We start from the raw sequence: 23,080 nt of genomic DNA on the forward strand, positions 1-23,080 counted from the left end.
TTTGATCGATTATATTAATCAAATTCTATCAGAGATTTTATAATAAGAAATAAAAATATATAGTTTTCTCGGGATTAATATTGATTATCGAGAGGCGTGCGTTACATTGATTTTAGCGGGGGCATATGAACTAGAAAATCACATGGGGTAATGGCAGCATCGTAATTTAAACAAGACCCAGTGGCAATTATAAAACCATTGCTCTACCGTCGACACTCCATAGTCCACACGGCCTCGGTCACATCGACAAATAAAATAAATAAAATTATAAATAAATTCGCCAAAAGGAAAAGAAAGTACTGAAGAAAAAAAAAGCTAAGCTTCTCGCAGAAGAGGAAGATTTGGTAGAGATGCTGAAGCTTTGCTCTTGTAATGTGACGGACCAAATTCAGGCGTCGGTTCAATGCCGATTCCCCGTTTCACCCGGTCCATTTGCATTTCGTCGGCGGAGCCCGGTCTCTGTCTATTGTTCTCCTCCGAGTAGACTCAAGTTGACGCCGGTTCGAGCGGTTCTGTCGAGCCGGAAACCAGAAGTGGCCGAGGTCGCTAAATCCGGGTCGGCGAGCTTGGCTGAACGCCTCCGACTGGGAAGCTTGGCTGAAGATGGGTTGTCTTTTAAAGAGAAGTATATAATAAGGTGTTATGAAGTTGGAATCAACAAAACCGCCACTATTGAAACCCTTGCTAATCTCTTACAGGTATTTTTTGAATTTTCGTCCTCTCTTTTCGAAATTTAGGTTTCGATTGCTGCGGATTTCGGATTGTTTTTCAAAGTTGAATCTTGAGTGTTAAGAGAGCAATGGGAGTCCATCTTTTAGATTTATTTGTTTATACCCGTTGATTGGAAATTGTTTAGGAACTTCAAGCTTTTTCTTTTTCCTTTTAAATATTGTTTTTATTATTGTTGGATTTTAGATGCATTGGAGCTTTCTCAGTGTAACATGGAAGTATGGTCAGTATTTTTTAAGTTAATTACTGTATTTTTCCTATAGAAATTGATTAAATAAAACTGATTTTTTTTTATTAATCTGGGTGAATACAAAGTAGTATCTTTTCAATGACTAAATTATTTGACAATGAATGATCCCCTACATACTGGGTGAACCCAGGACCTCAAGTGACTGCAATTAAAACTGAAATTGAATGTTGAAGTTGATAAATTAATAATTCTCTGACTGTATCAATGATACAAATGCTATCTAATGCTGATGTTTAGCAACAATTTTGAAAAAAAAAATAAACTGATGCCTTATAGTCTTCAGTTCAAAATGAAGATTTTACCTGAAAAAGTTAAAACATTTGAAATTACTCCAATCATTACTGTATATAAGCTTTTTGATTGAGTTTCTGTGACAAGTGAGTGTATCATATTCTAGTTTTTATACTAAACTTTCAGATTTAGCTTTGATATTAATTAATACTTGTGTTTTTAAGATATTCGGGGAATTTGTTCTAGAAACTCTCATAGTTTCTGCTCATTCCCTTTGTTTTGTCAATTTGTTTGTTTAATTTGGTCATATACCAAGTTTTAGCAACTTTGGATGAAATCATGAAGTGAAATGTTCATTCTCGACTTTTTGTTTGTTTGTTCTTTTGGAATTTTATGCAATGCAGGAGGTTGGATCTAACCATGCTCAGAGTGTTGGATTTTCGACTGATGGGTTTGCTACGACCCCCACCATGAGAAAATTGCATCTTATATGGGTGACTGCACGAATGCACATAGAAATATACAAATACCCAGCTTGGTGGGTCATTTTCTCCTTCATCTAATGACAATCATTTCTGGTTTCCATTTGTAACATATGTTACAAAAGTTTGGTTTTTGATTTGGTGGCGTAGGAGTGACGTGGTTGAAATCGAAACATGGTGCCAAAGTGAGGGAAGCATTAGAACCAGAAGGGACTGGATCCTAAGGGATGCCTCAACTGGTGAACTTATTGGAAGAGCTACAGGGTGTGTCTCGAGCTTTTATCCTCCCTTCTCTTTGCTTGTTATAAGATCCATAACATGAGATGACCCTAGGAAACTAATAATTCTCTACACGCACTAGTTGACATTGAAATTTCATCAAAATTAGAAATTATTTACTGGTTTAATGAACAATCATTTTGCTAGCCTGCTGCTCTTTCCTGACATATTTCCATCTCGATGTAATGCTTCTTCATGAATGCCATTGAATTTCTTAATTTCTGCCGTACCATTTCTAGATTAACTGCAATGATTTGTATTAATGCGTATATTTATTAAGATTAAATTTATTCCAAAAGTTAATTGCGTCCAGCTTGATTGCAGCAAGTGGGTGATGATGAACCATGACACAAGGCGGCTGCAGAAAGTTAGTGATGAGGTCCGGGAAGAACTTATGGTCCACTTCCCACAAGAGCCTAGGTAGGAGCTTTTCCTCACCTGAGATGTAAATATTGACTCATTTTATATCTTTAATTACACAACTTAATGGGATGCTAAATAAATATGACGTGATTATACTCCATAACTACCTTCTTAGCATTATTTTATCCAATTTTCGAATTACTAATGCTCATTGCTTTGTTCAAGTTGAGACTGAAGTTGGTTGCCTAATAGCATATTCATAAATGCTTAATGTCAACCAACTCCTAAAAGTTGTGCAACTATGCCATTGAGATTTCAGAGGCTTGAAAATGTTTGTGGTCTTGCATATATTTGTGGACTTAAAGGTTTGAAAAGGGTTAAGAGAGGCCGATTTAATTTTTTTTAATTAGGGTATCTTTTTTATACACATACAAAATAAGTGCAATTGAAGTTTCTTCAAAGGGGATTATTTTACAGTTCTAAACTATTTGTTGAGGGTTGGACTGGGAACAATTTTGTAAACATTTAGAAGTTCTGTTTTAATTGCATATTAGAACTAATTTATTTGCTTCGAACGCCCATTTCTTAATCAAAGTTGTCTGAAGCTGGATACTGGATAGGGTAGTCAAATGCCTCATGATGACCAAACCATCAGAATTTGAAACTAATCCTTTTAGATGGTGGACTAAATGCACGATATTGTAAATTTTAGATATCTCGATATTTTTTTGCGAGAAATATTGTGAAGAGGCTGTAGAAAGTAGATGCTCAAACTTGCAGGATAAATTTCACTACTTGGGGAAATACCACTTGGGTTTAAAACATGCATCAACTTCTTAAGTTCAAAAAATACATTCCCTGTTCTTATTTATGCAAGGCATTGTTTCTTATTTGATTGATCTTTTTGTGGCTTTTACAGATTAGCATTTCCAGAAAAGGACAACAGAAGTTTGAAGAAAATTCTCAAATTAGAAGATCCTGCTCAGCATTCCCGGGTTGCACTTACGGTAAGATTGTATGGTTTATCTAAGCACTGCTAAAAAAATGGACTGGATGTCAAATTGGTGAAGCCGGTTTAATTAAAAGGAATTTAAAGATTAAATTCTAATTTTAACATTAAAAAAAGTATAATGGACTTGGACTTAGCACAGGTACCTGGTTTGACTGACCAGTCAGTTCCGGTTTCTTTTTGAACAGTGTATCCAAGTTGTTTGTATACTCTTTAAAACCCTTGATGTGCTTTTAAATTTGCAGCCAAGACGAGCTGATCTGGACATGAACCATCATGTCAATTATGTCACATACATCGGATGGGTTCTGGAGGTCAGTAGAAAGAGCTTCAAAAACTTCTTTTGTTCTTTCGATTTCGGTTGTACTAAAACAGTTGGTTTAACTCTTCCAGTTGATTTTGTAAGCTGATGGTTATATATGTATATCTATTTGGCAGAGCATGCCTCAAGAGATAATTGACACCCATGAACTGGCAAGTATCACATTGGACTATAGGCGGGAATGCCTACAGGACGATGTGGTTGATTCGCTTACCAGTCTGGAAGCTGCAGAAGATGCCGAAACAGTTTCAGAGCTTAACGGAACAAACGGGTCTGCAGTGGCAAGAGAAGACGATGCGGACTGCCCTAAGTTTTTGCATCTGTTGAGAGTATCTAGTGATGGACAGGAAATAAACCGAGGCCGTACTGAGTGGAGAAAGAAACCTGCAAGATGAGGTACGCATGTGGAGAAACGAACCCCGAAGATAGGAAATAGGTTTCACTGTCCCTTTCCGCTTTTCATTAGTTTTAAGGTTTCCCCTTCTTTGTTTTGGAGTTTTCGTATCGTCAATGGATCATCGTAGGATGTCTTACTGTGGCGTGGAGTTCAAGAATCGTAGATATAGAGAAAACATAGCAAGGAATTGCTTGAAACTGATATTTGAAACACCCACATCAAAATCCATGAAACTGCACTTCCGTACTTATTTTTCTTCATTACTGTCTGTTTAGTATTTACCTAGTAAGAGGTAATGTTTGAAACTCTTGTTTACAATATTAGAATTTATTGCTTTAGAAAATGTTTGTCTATTGTATGGATCATTTTTCAGCCAATCCCACATTTTGCCCCTTCAATTATGCTTGTTTTCCTAGAATGGTACCAAAAGTTTTTTGGCCCCAAGTGTCCCTCTAATTTTCAACTTTAAATTGACCAAAAAAACTATAATCTTTGTTAAAAACCTCATCCAAATTGTCCTGAATAAGCTGTCGGCGTTTTTTTAAAGAAGTTAATGGTCTTCAGGAGATCTGAATAATATTTCAAAGTTGGGGAACAATTCAGCCTTAAAGGGTCTTGGGTATCTACTAAAATAACACGAGTATTTTAGAGGGCAAAATGTGCTTTGAGTCGATTTTCAATTTTAGGATTTTTGAGTTTTTGGCCCGAGGATATATGCATTTAATGCATATTTTTTTAGTTGCTATTTTAAAATCAAAATATTCTCAGATTGGCATCTAAACTTTAATCGTATTAATTTTTTTACAAGGTGATAAAATAAAATTATATATAGTATGTCCAAGTGATAAAATAAAATCATGAGTTTTTAAAAAGAAATTGTTAAAAATGTAAAAATAAAACAATATTCAAAATAAAAATATTTATGAAGTTAATATGTTAGCCATACTAAATTATCTACAATGGACTAATTCAAAATAAATTTTATTACGTATTTTTTTATAACTCAATTTGTTTTGCTAAGGAATTTTAGATAATTGAACTAAATTTCGAGTTCGTATAAGCGCTCCAAATACAAATACTTGATGAAGCGAAAAACGAAAATATTCAATACCATCCAAAATTTAAAAATAGAAAAACAACAGAACAATAGTCACATTCTTGAACTACCAATAACAAACACCATTAACCAAAAACACTTGCATCAAAACATCACAGCATAACTTGAACCCAAACATGTAGATTAACCCGCAAACCTAATGTTGATAGAGACATACCTGATTATCGAACTCACGGGAGCTTCTTCCGTGAGGTGAAGCAAAGCATATGCAGGTCGATTGCGAAAAACTGCAAGCATTCAAGATGCCGGAGGCCAACTCCTGATCCAATCAATTACGGTTGAAACATTTCGAGTGATATCGTCAACGTTATCACTCTTCAAAGATATCACGATATCTTCTGGGTAACTTTCTTTTGCCTCCTCCAGCAGTACTTGAAAGATTTCACACTCTATGTTGTTTGAAAGCTTGGCACCCTCGTAACCTCTGCCGGACAAAAAGGATTTATGAGAAAACAGCGTAAATGTGCACGTCGGAATTGTCTATGTGTATGACACAGGCATGCTCAATTATTTCCAAGTATTCGGAGGGTGATAACCCTACACCCACATCCAAAAATGTAACGCACACAAGTTCGAGGTACGAGTTGTTCAAGAAAATGAAGAGTTGGAATAACAAAGAATGAACCGTAAAGTGAACGTTGGCAAGCTTTAAGTGTTGGATATGAGTACGTACCTATGTCCGAAAGTAGGTCTGTCATGAATACTTAAGGAAAAATGACGAGTAGGAACAACATAAAAAAGACTGGTAAAAGCATAATGGCCAGAACGTTTGTACCTTTTAGTCAACCGATCATACAACACGGTGTTGTTGGTTTGAAGAACTACAACAAGATCAAACCATCGCTCGGGAAAGAAATCACAACCATGATAATCTACAATGTTTCCGCCTTCTTCCATTGCATCCTCAAGCTCATCACACACCTTCAGGATTCAATACATTGGAATCAAAGGCAGATCACAAGCTAATATAAAAGACAAAAAATTATACAATGACGAAAGGCAACAAACATACTCAGAGTTGAAACAAAAAAAGGGTGAACTATGTTACTCTAACTCGATATACGTATTAGATACAGTTGTTGCATTTGTCATGTTTAAATTTTTACACATATTGGGAGAACCATATTTCCATAGCCCATGCATATAGCACATAACCGTATCCTGATACATATTGGAAACCCTTGTTCGAAGGTACATAGGATACTTCAAGAAAAATGAAGAATTGGACTAAGATTATTGTGAATGCTATGTTATCACGACTCTGCTTTTACCTTAAAGTATCCGTATCCAACACATATTTGGACGGAAATACGATCCTCCAAATATATGAAGAAAAAAAACATAAAATTCAATACCCGACCCGTATCCAAAACTTGCCTAAATCCAGGTAACATTGAGTGAATGAGATATACAATCAAACTCTCCAAAAATGCATTTAAGACTCCAATTATGTATCTATGTATGCATGATGCCTGTTACGAATAGCAATAATCACAAATTCACAATCAGACAAGGCCTAGATTTTTTCAAGTTTAAGAACTGTTTACTGCTTAAATTAGACAGGGTGAAGTACACTAGAATCACTGAACTATTCGGTCAAAATGATCACTAAATTTATAGTCGCAATGATCATTTTTGTAACATTGATAAATTTAATAATCATTTTATAATTTTTAAAAGTTTAGTGGCCAAATCTATCATTTGAGCATAGTTCAATGACCTTAGATGTACTTTAACCAATTAAATATTATACCAAAAACATATAGCTTATAACACAAATAAGTCCCTAAAGTATACTACCTAAAGTATTTTTTTATCAAAATAAATACTTAAAATTACCTTTCTGATCAAAATATATACCTAAATATTTTATGACAAAATAAGCACTTAAACAATTTTAACTTTTTCATAAAAGTTTTAAAAAAATTAACACTAACATTAATTAAAAAATAATTTAGATACTTAGATAAAAAATTGAATCTTTTAGATATATATTTTGACAAAAAATACTTTAGATACATATTTTGACTAAATTGATAATTTAAGTAAATATTTTGATCAAAAAATAATTTAAGTGTTTAAATGAAAAATACTTTATATGTTATACAAGCCAAAACATATTATTGTTTAAATTTCTCTTTGCATAACGTTGTAATTTCCAGAAACCCTAAATTAATAATCTCAGGAATTAAATCAATAAACATTAAAAGAAACAATAAATCACAAGGTTAGAGCGTAAGGGAGGAAGAAGTGGAATTTACGAGGTCTTCGTTGATAACGTGGCACTGGAGGTCGTCGTCCCAGCCGTCGTGCAAGTTCTTCTCCCTGACCAAATCTCCGATATTTATGTGGCGGAGATTGGTGGCCTCCGCCAGAGCAGTGGACGTCGTCGTTTTGCCAGTCCCAGGCGTGCCCGTCACCAGTATGTTGGGCCTCTTTCTCTTTTTGCCGTCGGCAGCCATGGATAAATTCACTTGTTCTACAGTTGGTTCGGAAATCAAAGGGCTTATTGGAGGTTTTTCACTTTCCCCTGATTCAAAAGGTAAAAGCACTTTGCGTTTGGCAATGGAGCCAATAGGCCTTTGAAGAACTCTTCAAGCCTTGTGAAGTTGAAGTCGGCCCGTGAGAAAAGCGTTGCTAAAGATTTTCAAATTTAAATTGAGTTATAAAATAGAACTATAAGAACTAATTAATTTTTAGTAATTTAAGGATAGTTTTTATGTTTAGGTTGAGTTTCGAGCTTTATATAATATATGTATATCACATATGAATATATATATATATATATATATATATATATATATTATAATTATAAAAAATCGTTTAAATTGTAATCTAATAATATCACAATTTATGATTAAATGTAAATAAAAACTTAAATAATTCGATTAAAATGTTTATATAAAATTTAAATTATAAAATAAAACTCATTAACTTGAATAATTGAAAATTTTAATTCGATCTGATTACTAAACAAAGAACAAAATGATTGGAAGGGTTATTTTCGTTTTTCTAGGATTTAATTGGCTAATTGTTTTAATGGTGGTTGAGGGGAAATTGCTAAAAGGTGTTAAAATCTCAAGTCTACGCTGGAAGCTATCAAAACAGTCTCCTAAACATCCCACAGATTGAGAAAAATTGGCAATGATAGCATAGCAGGATTCGAACCCAATAACACTGTCGCATAACAAATTAAAATTGGTCTCGACGGGGCTCGAACCCGCGACCTTTGGCTCATAAGACCAACGCTACGAGACGGTATTTTCTTCTTGATGATAATAACTGAGAGTCGATCTGAACCCTGAAGTACAGCCTGGATCTGATAATAATATTTAATTGTTTATAGTTTGAATGTCAGGAAAAACCAGTAAATGGGACTGTTGAAAGCCGTCTTTAAACGATGCTTGCCTGAATATTATTAATCTTCATCAGCTAATTCAAATTTCTTGAGCTTTCTTCCTTGTCCCACACTTCCAAATACGCTTCAATAGAGAAGTTCATATTAAGTTATTATACAATTTATAAGTTGGTTTTAGACGTGGAATGATAATATTCCATGCAGTCCAAGACTCGGCCTGTAGAACATTCACCGAAGCTTGACGATCGACATTCGCATCGGTGGAAATGCCGAGATATGATTTTATGTTAGGTGACGAATTTCTAAAGTTTAAGGAATGGATAGATTTATAATACTCCAAGAGGACGAAAATATATTTTCAATAAAATATACATAGAAAAAATCTAAAATATATGATAATTTTATATTTTCAAGAGGTGATTGTCTCCGCCTATCCTCTCTCGATCCATCCCTGATAACAATCCTCTTAAGTCGGGGGCTTCATTATGAAAGGCATACCCATTACGGTGCTCATTTCATGCCACGAGTAAATCAAAAGGATCTTCCGCATGACTTCATTACTAGATAATAACTTGGGACTAAACGTTTATTGGTAGAAGTCAACGTAAATTCTAAAGAAATATATGTGTCATTTAGTAGGTATATATTAAGAATATTCTAGACTAATATAGAAATAATAGATATGTATAAGTATTCATAAAAAAATCTAAATATTTATAATATTTAATATTATATATAGAATTATCTATTAAAGGAATCTATATATTTGTAATGTTAAATACCTAATATATTGACATGTGTCAACCATCTAATGACCATTATAATCTATAAATAATAGTAAGTTTTATCACTACAATAATAGCGAAAAAGAAGAAAAATAGTACCAAAAGTGAATTAGAGAAAGAGATCTTAGAGGTAGAGAAGAGAAAATTATAGGGCTAAGTGAATAGTATTGTAAATATATGGTGTATAAATAAAAGTTTTCTATTCTCTTAAGTGTTATGATTCGAGAAGAGAGTAAGATTTCAGAATAAAAAATAAGATGTTTGATCTCTTTAAAATTCATAAGTGCATTTGTTTACAATTTGATCCCGTTTTATACAATTAATCCTTTATTTGACCGTTATAGGTAGCCAACCATATTTGGACTTGAAACCACACTAATGTAGACTATTGGGCTTGAGTAACTTACAACTCCTTAAACTAAACACCCAACCTAGCTAATCATCATTGATCTACACGACGTAGTTCAAATTCCCCTAATTTGTATCAATTTCTTCATATTATTCTTCTGTCATCACTCATTTTATCTGGGTGATGGCTTCATAAATGTCATATTAGTGGACTATTATTAAATATAGTATATGATATATAGTTTTATCGTATGTATTTTTTGTAAATATAATTAATATAATTTACATAGTATAAATATAGTTTTAAAAAATATACTATCAATATAGGTTTTTGATGTAGAATATAGTTTCAATATTTTAGCATATGGTTATGTGATAGTTGTTAATATGCTAGTACAGTTTATAAATATAGTTCACATACATTAATAATAAAGTCCATTTTTACTCCATTTACAAAATAGAACCCATAAATAAGACCCATTTTACAAATAAATACTAAGCCCAATATATTTTTAAATGTTTGAAATCATTGTCTCAATCTTTTTTCCACGTTTGTCGCACCTTTCTCCTTTCCTTATTTGGGAATGAATTTTGACTTCTTTTGAATATGGACAAAAATTAATTGTGGCTATGGTTTTTAGAATTGGATCGGTTAGTGAATCGGTCATGCTACCAATTCACTGGTTCAATCGGTTGAATCGGTCTGGCCGGTCGGAAGAACCAGAAGACGTCATAATTATTTAAAAAATTAAATAAAAATACCAAAAAAAATTTAATAAAAAATAATTTTTTATATCACAATTCATATTTTAAGCAAGCCATAACATATATAAGTTAAAAACCATAAAATCAAGTGAAACAAAATGATTCAAATTAACTACAACATAATATTTAAGGTAAAACATATTAAATAATAAATATAATTATATAATTATAATTAAAAATTAAATTTGGGACTAAAAAAAATCATAACAAAATGATATTGTTTGGTTTATTTTTTTTTTAAACAATCTCACATGACTAAGAAACATAGAAGATCATCCCAACTAACTTCTATAAATAATAAATGTAATTTGACATTCAAAATCATGGAGCCTTTTGGTGAGCATTGAGTGAATTATTTTTCACTTCAATCAAGCTCGAATTTTAGGCTTCAATCGAGCTTCTAAATTTTTTTTGAGTTCAAGCCTTTTCGAGTTCAATTTTCAATATTATATTTCGAGTTCGAGTTGAATTTGATAATTTTTAGCTCGTGAGTTTGAGTCGAGTTGAGCTTACTTTTAAAGTTTTCAAGTTCGAGTTGAGCTCAACAATACTCGAGTTCGACCTGGCTCGTTTAACAAACGACGTCGTTTGGTTTAATTTAAAAAAAAAACAAAATTGATGGTTTTTTTCCAGTTTTTTTCGGTTTTCAGTCGATTCGGTTTGAACGGTTCAGCGATTTTGATCGATTCACTAATAACGGTTCAACCGGTCTAGATTGAACTGGACTAAGCAACGGTTCTCGATTAAACCGGTTGAATCGACCGGTCCGATCCGATTTTGAAAACACTGATTGTGGCTCATCTTTTTTGGAAAGTTATCAATGAAGACCATCTCATCAATCCAAGCGAAGAAGCAAACCAACATGAGACATTGATGAGGATTTGATTAAAGGATCTTGGAGGCACCACATCATCATTGATCGTTAGGGGGTCATCAGCATGTCGTCGGTGCATGTGGCTCACGCGTCGGTCGATAACTTCCTCGCAGTCCCTTCCGTTTTATGGTTGCCGTTCGAATGCAAAAAATAGAGAAAATTAGTGGAATATTCAAGAATATTCTGGTAAAAATCCTAACCGTTTCTCAAAAAGTTTTGAGCGAAAAAAATGTAAAGATTAACGAACTCTAAGCATGAATCATTAGTATAAAATGGCTCAATGATTAACAATAATCATCCATCATCCACATAACAAATCTTCACAATAAATGTTGTTGACGAAAACGGGTAAAGAAAACGAAAGAACACGAGAATTTTACGAGGTTCGGCAATGTGCTTACGTCCTCGGTGCCTAGGCGGTGCTAGAAGTTTTATTCAATGATATTTTAGGTCTAGGTTACATCTCTATTTATAATAGAAAACCCTGGTACATAATTACAAAATCAACCCTGTACCGTACCGCGGGGGCTGCGCCCCCACACCCCCAACCCACATAATTCGTAACCCCACAACGAGACTTTTTATGAGCCATACATAACAAATCTCCACCTTGGCGAATATCCTGGCCCTTGGAAACTTCAATGTGGGTTGGGTTACCTTGCTTCTTTAACAACTCGAAACATTCAACAAGTCCAAGCAATGCTTGAACTTGTCTGTCGTAACTGGCTTGGTGAACATATCAGCGGCATTCTCATCAGTATGTACCTTCTGAAACAAAACCTCTCCAGATGCAACCAACTCTCTGATCTTGTGGAACCTTACATCAATATGTTTAGTTCTAGCACGATACACCTGATTCTTAGCCAAGTGAATAGCACTTTGATTATCACAAAGCAACTGAACTCCACCTTGTTGAACACCCAACTCCTTCACTAAACCAGTAAGCCATAAAGCTTCTTTTGCAGCTTCAGCCGCTGCCATGTATTCAGCTTCAGTTGTAGATAGTGCCACGACAGATTGAACAGTAGACTTCCAGCAAATAGGCCCTCCACCAAGAGTAAACACATACCCTGTCGTAGATCTTCTATTATCCAAGTCACCTGCATAATCTGAATCCACATATCCTACAACCAAAGGATTATCCCGCTGACTCCCAAAAACAATTCCATGTCCCACAGTACCCTTTAAGTACCGAAAGATCCACTTGACTGCATCCCAATGTTGCTTACCAGGTTTAGACATGTACTTACAAACTTGACTAACAGCATGAGCTAAATCAGGACGAGTACATACCATCGCATACATCAAGCAGCCAACAGCATTAGAATACGGAACCTTTGCCATATTTTCAGCTTCCTTATCTGTCTTAGGGCACTGTTCTGATGAGAGCTTAAAGTGATTCGCCAATGGAGTGCTAACTGGTTTCGCGCTGCTCATCGCAAACCTTTCTAGCATTTTCTCAACATAACCCCGTTGAGATAGCCGCAGTTTCCTTGAGTCTCTGTCCCTGCAAATTTCCATTCCAAGAATTTTCTTTGCAGCACCTAAATCTTTCATATCAAATTCCTGACTCAATAAAGTTTTCAAACCGATAACATCATCCATGTTCTTCGCAGCAATCAACATATCATCAACATACAATAATAGAAAAATAAAAGAACCTTCATCAAGGCTCTTAACATAGACACAACAATCATACTCACATCGGTTGTAGCCAATCTTGATCATATATGAGTCAAACCATTTATACCACTGTCTCGGAGACTGTTTTAACCCGTACAAAGATTTCTTCAATCTGCAAACTAAATGCTCGTTTCCAGGTTGAGTGAAACCTTCAGGTTGCCGCATGTAGATCTGCTCCTCTAAATCACCATGCAAAAAAGCAGTTTTAACATCCATCTGCTCTAAATGCAAATCCCAACTAGCCACCAATGCAAGTACTGCTCGGATTGAAGTGTGCCTGACCACAGGAGAAAAGATTTCATCATAATCAACTCCTTTCTGCTGTGAAAAACCCTTCGCTACCAAACGAGCCTTGAACTTCTCCCCCTCTTTTTCTGTTACTGCTGGTTTCTTCTTATACACCCATTTGCAACCAATCGGCTTCTTACCCTCAGGAAGGGGAACTAACTCCCATGTGCGATTGTGATTCAAAGACTCCATCTCCTCAACCATGGCTGCCATCCACTTGTCGTTTTCCTGACTAGTAACGGCATCATGAAAAGTAACTGGATCATCACTGCTAACAGTAAGTGCAAAAGATACCAAGTCTTCAAAACTCAATCTGTTCGGAGGCTTTATATTCGTCCGTCTCACCCTGTCTCTGGCGAGACTATAATCCTGCAAATCATCCGTAGTGGAACCACCAGAAGTCGGTTGAGAAGTTTCTGGTTTCTCAACTGGAAACTGCTCGAAATCTACCACTGTCGTGTCTTGCTTCTGCTGCAACATAGACTGTTCATCAAAAACGACATCTCTACTAATCACAACTTTCTTCGCAACTGGATCCCAGAACTTGAATCCTTTGACACCTTTCTTGTAACCCAGAAAAATGCACTCCTTCGATTTTGCATCAAGTTTGGATCTCTCATCAGCAGGTACATGCACATAAGCAGGACAACCAAAAATCCGTAAGTTATCAAAACTAACATCATGACCAGTCCATACCTCTTCTGCAACTTTCCCAGCCAGCGATGCCCTTGGCGATCTGTTGATAAGGTAACACGCCATGTTAACAGCCTCAGCCCAGAAGTGTTTGGGAAGCCCCGCATTCAACCGCAAACATCTGGCTCTTTCATTCAACGACCTGTTCATTCGTTCCGCAACACCATTCTGTTGTGGTGTCTTGCGCACTGTAAAATGCCTCTGAATCCCATGCTCCTTACAGAATTGTAGGAACTATGAATCTGTGTACTCCGTACCATTATCAGACCGCAAACACTTGATTTTTCGTCCTGTTTGGTTTTCTACCTCAGCTTTCCACAGCTTGAACTTCTCAAAAACTTCAGATTTCTGTTTCAAAAAATACACCCAAACTTTCCGTGAAAAATCATCAATAAAAGTAACATAGTACCTAGATCCACCCAAAGACGATGTCGTGGAAGGCCCCCATACATCAGAATGCACATAATCAAGAATCCCTTGAGTTATGTGCTTCGCAGTCTTGAAACGGACTTTAGTCTGTTTACCAAGAACACAATACTTGCAAAAATCGAGCTTACAGCTTTTGACACCATGCAACAAGTTTCTCTTGTGTAATTCTGCCATACCACGTTCACTAAGATGAGCAAGGCGCATATGCCACAATTTTGTCGTATCATCACAGGACTCAACAGAGTGAACTCCACCTGCAACGGTACTCCCTAACAATCTGTAGATATTCCCTGCAGTCATCTTGCCTTTCATCACAGTCAATGCTCCTTTAACAATCCGAATGGTTTCCCTATCCTCGTCAGCCTTAGGGATAAAACCATTCTTGTGCAAAGTGCCCAAGGAAATCAAATTCTTCTTCAAGTCTGGGATATGTCGAACACCACTCAACGTCCGAACGGAGCCATCGTGCATCTTAATTCTGACATCACCAATACCAACAATATTGCAACATCGATCATCACCCAAATAAACCGAACCAGAATTAACCGGCCTGTATGTCGAAAACCATTCCCTATTTGGCGTGATGTGATAAGAACATCCAGAATCAAGAATCCAAGCATCCGTCAATTGCGTCGTTGAAATAGAAAGCATATCACCCTCACTGCAATCAGAAGTATCATCCTCGACCACGTTCACAGACTTGGATGAGCCATCACGCTTCTCATCGGTCTGCTTTTTCAACTTCGGACAGTCTCGCTTCATATGTCCCGCCTCCTTGCACTTGTAACAGTGAATCGTCTTCTTATCCCTGGATTTGGATCTGGAATTCCGCTTCCCGGACCCTGCCTTCTCTGGCTTCCGTCCACGATCTCGATTACCCTTGACATATAAGCTATCGGCTTGAGAGCTTTCCCCTGCATTCTGCTTCCGCTGGTTGTGAGCCAACAAGGCTGCAGTAATCTCCTCAACGTTGATAGTCTCTTTCCCATATGTAAGAGTAGTCACCATGTGTTCGTAAGAGGAAGGCAACGAACACAACAGAATCATCGCTCTGTCTTCATCCTCAATTTTCACATCAAGCCGAGCCAGATCAGAAACGATTTGATTGAAGACATTCACGTGTTGCGCCAAATCGTGATCGTCCTGCATCTTCAGCCCATACAACCGCTGCTTCAGATACAGTTTTGTCGTTAAGGATTTGGACATAAACTGACTTTCCAACTTCCTCCAAATTTCGTCTGGAGACGATAGATGCATGACGTGATACATGACCTCGTCCGCCAAGCATAATCGTATGGTTCCTGCCGCTCGCTGCTGCAATTCTTCCCAATCTTCCTCATCCATCGACGCCGGCTTTGTAGGTCGCAAAGCCTTCAAGATCCCTTGCTGCGCCAATAGATCCTTCACCCTCGTTTGCCATAATCCGAAGTTACCCTGACCATCGAATTTCGCGACTTCGAATTTTGCTCCTGACATCTGATACCAATTGTTGACGAAAACGGGTAAAGAAAACGAAAGAACACGAGAATTTTACGAGGTTCGGCAATGTGCTTACGTCCTCGGTGCCTAGGCGGTGCTAGAAGTTTTATTCAATGATATTTTAGGTCTAGGTTACATCTCTATTTATAATAGAAAACCCTGGTACATAATTACAAAATCAACCCTGTACCGTACCGCGGGGGCTGCGCCCCCACACCCCCAACCCACATAATTCGTAACCCCACAACGAGACTTTTTATGAGCCATACATAACAAATGTCATAAGCATGTTTAAAGAAAAGGAAACGTGAAGAAAATGAAGAAGGAGAGAAGCTTACCGTTGGTAGAAGTCGTCGGAGCTCGGAGATTTCTCCGGAGTTCGGTCAAGGTTCTCATCGAAGGTGAGTTTATTTTTATTTCATTTATTTTGCTGGTTCGATTTGAATGGTTGAGAAGGTCGTCGACGGTTGTATGACCTATGGATGGTGGTCAGGGTTAAGAGAATTGATTTTTGGGTAGCTAGGTGGTTGGAGAATGGTGATTCCTATTGGAATCGAGTTTAGATTAGATTAAAATTAAGAACATCTCGGTTAGTTTTTGGAAAGTGTTAATGGGGTTGCTTGGGTTTGATTTAATGAGACAAGGAAGTTTGTGGAATTTGAGGTTTTAGATATTTGAAAAACATATTTGGATTTGGGATGAAGCGTTTATTTGGATTGAAGAAAGGAAAGATGAAAGAACTTGGATGAATTTTGATGAGATTGTGGCTTTTAATCTTAAAAAAAAAACAAGTTTGGGAATGAGTTTCGTGTTTTTGTTGGATCAAAAGAGGAATTTAGTGATGAACAGAGGAAGACCATGGTGTGTTTGATCCAAATGTTCATTTTTCTGGAAAAATGTGTTTGTGGATGGATGAGTTAGAGGGGGTGGACGATTTTAGAGAAAATAAGAGAGGGGAAAGAAAAATTTTAGGATGAAAATGAGCCATATCCAAATCTTTTAGCTTTTATATTGGAGTCGAATTCAGGTGAAATTGTTTCATAAAACCACTATTATTAACATGTTTTTGCCGGGATGTGGTTTTTCCTTTTTCCTTTTTTTTAGCCATTGTCTAATTTTCAAGCACTTTCAGCTTTGAATTTAATTCAATTCAGCCTAGGCCTGTAAATTAGCTGAACGTTCAGCGAACCGTTCATGAATCGTGCGGCAGAAAGTTCGTTTATGTTCGTTTATTTATTAAATGAACGAACATGAACAAGATTTTGCGTTCGTTTAATTAAATGAACGAACATGGACAAATGGCTCGTTCGTTCATTTACGTTCGTGAACGTTCGATTATATGTTCGTTTATGTTCGTTCATTTATGTTCATTTATGTTCGAACAGATGACAAGTTGAATATGTTACGAAGATTATTGAAGATGTTTGGATTTCAAGAAGATTATTTTATTGAACAAATTAACTTTAAGACTTTATTATATTCATATAGTTTATTTATGATTTATGTATGTTTTTGTCGTATTCGAACAAATTAACTCTAAAGTTGCAGGTTATATTAATGAATTTTAAGTTGTTATTCTTATTGTTTACTTTTTTTTTACATTCGTTTGTTGTGTTCGAATAATTTTTTTGTGTTTGTGTTGTTCGTTTATGTTCGTTCGTTCGTGTCCGTTTATTATTTAAATGAACGAACAAGCTACACTCCTTAATGAACGAACATGAACAAAAAAATTGTTCGTTTATGTTCGTGTGCGTTCGGTTCGTTTACAGGCCTAATTCAGCCCCCAATTTCTTTCAATTTGCTTATTAATGCGTTTATTTATTGAATTTGAACATTGATTTTTAATTCTTTTAATTTAGTCATGTGTGTAATTATAGATTAATGCCCTTTGATTTTAAGGTCTTTAGTCTTAGTCACTTATTAGAATTTAATTACCTTAGATTATAGATTCTTTAGTCATTAATATTAGATTAAAATGAACCTTTTAGGTTTAGTTTTCTTAAAAATTTAATAGAAACCCATTGTAATTCATAATTGGATTAAGAGAAAATGTTTGTTTATTTTATAATATTAGAAGAAAAAAAATCTCTTAAAACAACTAGACGTCCGACTTCTATATCATTAAATGAATAAATATTTTCTTTCAAGTGGTCACCTAAAATTTACTCAGGTTTCATTAATTTTAAGTAAATGAAGTCATTTTCATATTTTCTTTAATAATCTGATTAATTGTTTAACCCATAACCTTTTTAGGTTTTTATTAGTCATTTTTTGATATTTTTTTTAAATTTTAATGACATTCTTTAAATTATTTTAATTAAAATATAATAAATTATTCTCTTAAAAAAACCGGGGGTCACTTTCTTCATTAATTAAAAATAAATAAATGGTGTCATCTTTTTCCTAATTTTCTAAAGTCGTAGAAAATGTTAATATTTTAAGTGTTTCAATTAAAACATAAGAAATGATTAGCTTAATAAAACTAGGAAGTCACTTTTTTCTTTAATTAGAAATAATATTATACATTTTTTAGGATTTTCAAATTTCTTAAAAACCAAACAATTTTCCAATATTCAGATTAAACCATAAGAAATAATTCTCTTAGGGTGCGTTTGGTTCACGGAATGTAAGATTACCAGTGTGAATAAAAGATTACCAGGGAATAAGATTATTGGGAATGTTGTATTTTGTGTTTGGTTGGTTTAGTAGGAAAGTAAGATTATCGTGTTTGGTTAAAGGAATAAAAGATTATTGGAATGTATATTTGACCAAATTATCCTTATTATATATTTGTATAATATTACAAATTGTAAAATATTTATATATTTTCTTTAAAAAATTAAATTCATATTTTTTATATAATTTTTTTACAAAATTAAAAATATAAAAAAGGTTTAATGAAAGGGTAAAAATTTGTTTAACCCCTGAACTTTATATAAAATTTTAATTATAGACTTTTTTTTATAAATCTAAAATAATGTAAGGATAAATTTGTAATTTAACATTCGTAGAATTTTTATTATTCAATGACAGAAGAAGGATATTTTTGAAAAAAAATAAAAAAATTAAGGGCATTTTAGTCTAAAACGCCGGTAATGTTACAATACCTAAGAGAAGGGAGGTAATGACATTCCCGGTAATATACCCCAAAAAATCTACTATTGGTAATAAAACATTACCGGGAATGAGATTCCCGGCCAACCAAATATGGGAATATGGGATTCCCATCCCATGGGAATCCCACAATCCTTGAACCAAACACCCCCTTAAGGTAACTAAGGAGTTAATTTCTTCTTAGTGAGGAATATTAAAAATATTTCATTTTATGAAATTTCTTTCAAAATATTTTTAGGATTAAAGAATCATAAATTCAAATTCTTAAATTTCCAATAAAAGGGACAATTTATAATTGATGCTATCGATTTCGGGCGCTGTGAGGGTGCTAATCCTTCCCCGAGCGTACCAGAATCTCTTAAAATGCATACCGACTCTGCCTTATTAAAGGGTTTTATTAAAATTATTTAAAAAGGTTTTTTGTGTTCTCGACCTACCTAACCTAAATGTCGATGACGACTCCATACATTTCTAAACTTTTTCTAAACACTTTTAAATTCCATCAAATGCGTGAATCTAAATTACGCCAAGTAAAAAAGTCGGCATGACAACTTGGCGACTCTGTTGGGATCGAACCTAGAGTCTCTGGTTCCTCAATGAGGCAAGATGTAAAAGCAATTATATTTTGTCCCTAATTAAAATTTAAGAATTACTTTTAATTTTAATTCTTTTATTAACTTTTACTTTTCTTTTATTTATATAATTAGTTGTACTAACGTTTGAATTAAGTGATTTTTAGATTTTAGATTTCTTCTGAGATTGTGTGATATATTTTGGTTCTTTTTTGTGATTTCGTCATTAAAGGTTTGAAAATTTTTCCCTACACACTTCACGTGCATATTCATGACATGAGCTCTATATCGAGTTGCCCCTATATTAATTAGGGGTGGAAGCGACATCTTTATGAGAATTTATTATCCGTGTAAAACCTAGTGATTAGCCTTCGGGGTCTAGAGTACATACGCTTTTGTGGGAATTTATTCCTCGTGCCAGACATAGGAAATGCATCCCCTCGAAATTGAACTTGATTTGTAAACTTATAATGGATAAGGATCGAGAGTCTGACTAGCCCAAAGGGGCGGTAGTGAGGACGATTCAAATACCTGAATCTTTTAGAGTTAAAACCCTATATATAATAAACCATAGATCCACCCAATGTGAAACTTTGTTGAAATTTTGCCTAAGTACTCAAATAAGTGTACACAAGGGATAAATTATCTCTAACTTTTTATTCATGAATAAATGCATATGATTCATTGTGTAATCAAAAGCATATTATGTTGGGTAGAAATAATGTTCAGATAGGATTAATATTTAATATAAGTGTGCTAGGGTAGATACAATGTCGGATAAGATGTTTATCTATAAATTTTACTATCTCGATTAATTGAGTTTCATGTTTCTTTTAATTTTTCCCCATATATTTAGTTATGTGTTTGTGATTTAATCATATTGTTTCAAGTTATTTATATTTAAATTACTTAGGCTTATTTTAATTTATTGCATTCCTCTATGTTTACATACTTGCATTTTTAGTTCAAATTCTACTCTTTTGACAGCCCACATCATGATTTATATATCCATATATGCATATTATATGTTACATTTGTAGGTTATTGATTATGTTCATAGTAAATGTATCTCATTCTTTGTGTTTTCTCATACGTGTGTGTCTATATATATATATATATATATATATATATGCTTTACTATGCACATATATTTTTATTTACTTATTTAATTTTTTAAACTCTCATATGTTTATGTATTTTTTTATGTGTACTTGCATTTTTTAAAGAAATTTTTTAAGTACTGAATTATATATTTATTTAATAAATTTTTTTATTGTTAATGGTATGAACTTATATAAGATTTTTTTTTTCAATTATTCGACTAACCTATAAAAGACCTCCAAAAACCTGGGGTGCACTTCCAATGGTTATTTGAATAAAATATTATTTGTTGCTCGTTAAGTTAATTAACTAGATGTATCTTAGTACTTTTAATAAATATTTTTTGAATTTTTATAATAAAATTATTTTAATAAAGGTAAATATTTTTTGCGTTTATTTTCCATTGTTTATTTATCTTTGTTAAATTTAAGTATATTTTGTGTGAATATTTCATCCAATTTGCATGTCATTTATTATTGTTGCACTTATGCATCATGCCTTCATTTTCTCGATTTCTAAAAAAAAATCAAAGGTAAACGAAATTACGTCCAACATAAATGGATTTCAATTTCTGTTAATTCAAGTAGTAAGGGAACACCACTACAACAAAACAGGTTTTTAGCGGTTTTTTTAGTCACATAGTGGCGTTTTTAAGTGCCACTAAAAACCTTTGTGGTAAAAAACAAATGCCGCAAAAAGTGCCACTAAAACAAATGCCTCAAAAGATAGTGGTGTTTTTCGTTCACAAACTCCGTTAAAGGTTATGTTTTTAGCGGCGTTTTTTCACAAACACAGCTAAAGGTAACGATATTTAGCGGTATTTTTTTACAAACGCCGTTAAAGGTTATGATATTTAACGGTATTTTTTCCAAACGCCGCTATTTATCTTTTCTTTTGTGGCATTTTGGCCCAAAAACGCCTCTAAATGTTATGACATATAGTGGCTTTTGTTCCTAAAAACACTGCTAAATGTTATATCATATAGTGGCGTTTATGAATGTAAAATGTTGCTATTGACTATGTATATAGTAACATTTTCTGTATAAACGCCGCAAAAGATCTAGAACTTTAGTGATATTTTTCAAAAATGCCGAATTGACTATTTATGTAGTAGCCTTTTTTATACAAACACTGCGAGTTAAAACTAATTTTTAAAATGTTGTTTTCTACTCTTTTGTTACCCAAATTTAAAATTTTAACCTGTAACATTATCCAATAAACTTGACATCCATAAGAACAAACTTGAAATCCATAACAAGAGACTTGAAATCCATAATAAATCAAATTTTACATTAACGTAAAATATAATATAGTTCAACATTGTTAACTAGAATAAACAATAATAACACCTAAGATGGTGGACTCTGGGGTTGATTTTGTCATATCATCTGTATTATAGCTTAAAGTTGATTTTGAAAGTCTTCACATTCCGAAGTACAATCGTAACATAAAAATTGATCCAATCTTTTTGCTTATTCAATGGTCATATCCATACAGGAAGGATGAAACCTACAAACATAATTATGTTTGGTCAGGAATATATGATAATCCAATTTCATGTACAATCAGGAATATATATACACACACAGTACAATGGAATCAGTGGCAAAGAACTCAGAAAATAGTAAACATTCTAACAGAACTTGAAACATGTCTCTTCAGATCAAATATGTTTTAATTTCTAGCGAAAAATAATCGGCAAATAACTCATGCAAAGTCCCTTGAAGTTAACATTGAATCATTGATAATCAGACTGATTAAACCAAAATCTACTTATCAACCAGCCACTAGTAGTTCCAACCCATATGTGCCCAAAAGATACTAGAAGTACAACTAAATGTTGAGTTATACTGGTCAAAACTAATGTAAAATTAAAGCTAGGCAATATAAGTTTCAAAAGTTGAATAGATAACACCCCTAAAGGTACACCAAACAATATGTTACATTTGGTAACATTATGAATTTCAATCTCATTAAGTTCTTAGTGAAGAGGAGCGTTAAAAACCTCCAAAAGGCTCTAATGAAATTTGTCTCATTTCTTTTTCTATGACCAAGAAGAAAGACAACTGTGTTGCACTTTTCATTGCAGTTTTAGATTAAATAACCTTAAAGGTTAATCTGCAACCACTTTATAGTTAAATTGTCAAAAGTAACATTATTTTGCAGTGTACGCTAAAACTTCAGAGATTTCTTCACTTAAAGTATTTTTAATAACGTAATGAACTCCAAAGTTTTAAGGAGATCTAAGACAACACTATAGTGATTTACATGAAATTCTCTACACTCCACTGCTGGCTGACGTTACCAGAAGCTAAATCCTCAATTGCAGCCACTATTTTTCCATAAAATGTCAACCAACTAAAACCTTATTTGATTCATTAGATATGAACTTTCATCAAATTGTAAATCATA

General features: G+C 34.1%; 2 protein-coding genes across 3 annotated transcripts; one reads left to right on the forward strand and one right to left on the reverse strand.

Moving 5' to 3' along the window:
• Window positions 1-288: 288 nt before the first annotated feature.
• On the forward strand, window positions 289-4,312 carry LOC120129761 (oleoyl-acyl carrier protein thioesterase 1, chloroplastic-like). The gene is made up of 7 exons (XM_039147187.1): window positions 289-698; window positions 1,615-1,748; window positions 1,843-1,956; window positions 2,296-2,391; window positions 3,254-3,341; window positions 3,589-3,657; window positions 3,782-4,312. Exons 1-7 carry the CDS (start codon window positions 351-353, stop codon window positions 4,058-4,060), a joined length of 1,128 nt encoding a protein of 375 aa, XP_039003118.1. The 5' UTR covers window positions 289-350; the 3' UTR covers window positions 4,061-4,312.
• Window positions 4,313-5,292: 980 nt separating this feature from the next.
• LOC120129762 (adenylate kinase isoenzyme 6 homolog) lies at window positions 5,293-10,682 on the reverse strand. Of its 2 annotated transcripts, XM_039147190.1 has the most exons (4): window positions 10,679-10,682; window positions 7,441-7,652; window positions 5,955-6,100; window positions 5,293-5,603 (listed from the first exon to the last, which is right to left on the reverse strand). In XM_039147190.1, the coding sequence occupies exons 2-4, from the start codon at window positions 7,639-7,641 to the stop codon at window positions 5,417-5,419; spliced, it is 534 nt and encodes a 177-aa protein (XP_039003121.1). In that variant the 5' UTR covers window positions 7,642-7,652; window positions 10,679-10,682; the 3' UTR covers window positions 5,293-5,416. The 2 variants fall into 2 exon arrangements, with proteins under 2 accessions (XP_039003121.1, XP_039003120.1); XM_039147189.1 differs by lacking the exon at window positions 10,679-10,682 and having other exon boundaries at window positions 7,441-7,724.
• Window positions 10,683-23,080: the final 12,398 nt, after the last annotated feature.

The sequence above is a fragment of the Hibiscus syriacus genome, unplaced genomic scaffold (assembly GCF_006381635.1).
Source record: "Hibiscus syriacus cultivar Baekdansim isolate YM2019G1 unplaced genomic scaffold, ASM638163v2 tig00110503_pilon, whole genome shotgun sequence".
NCBI lineage: Eukaryota > Viridiplantae > Streptophyta > Magnoliopsida > Malvales > Malvaceae > Hibiscus > Hibiscus syriacus.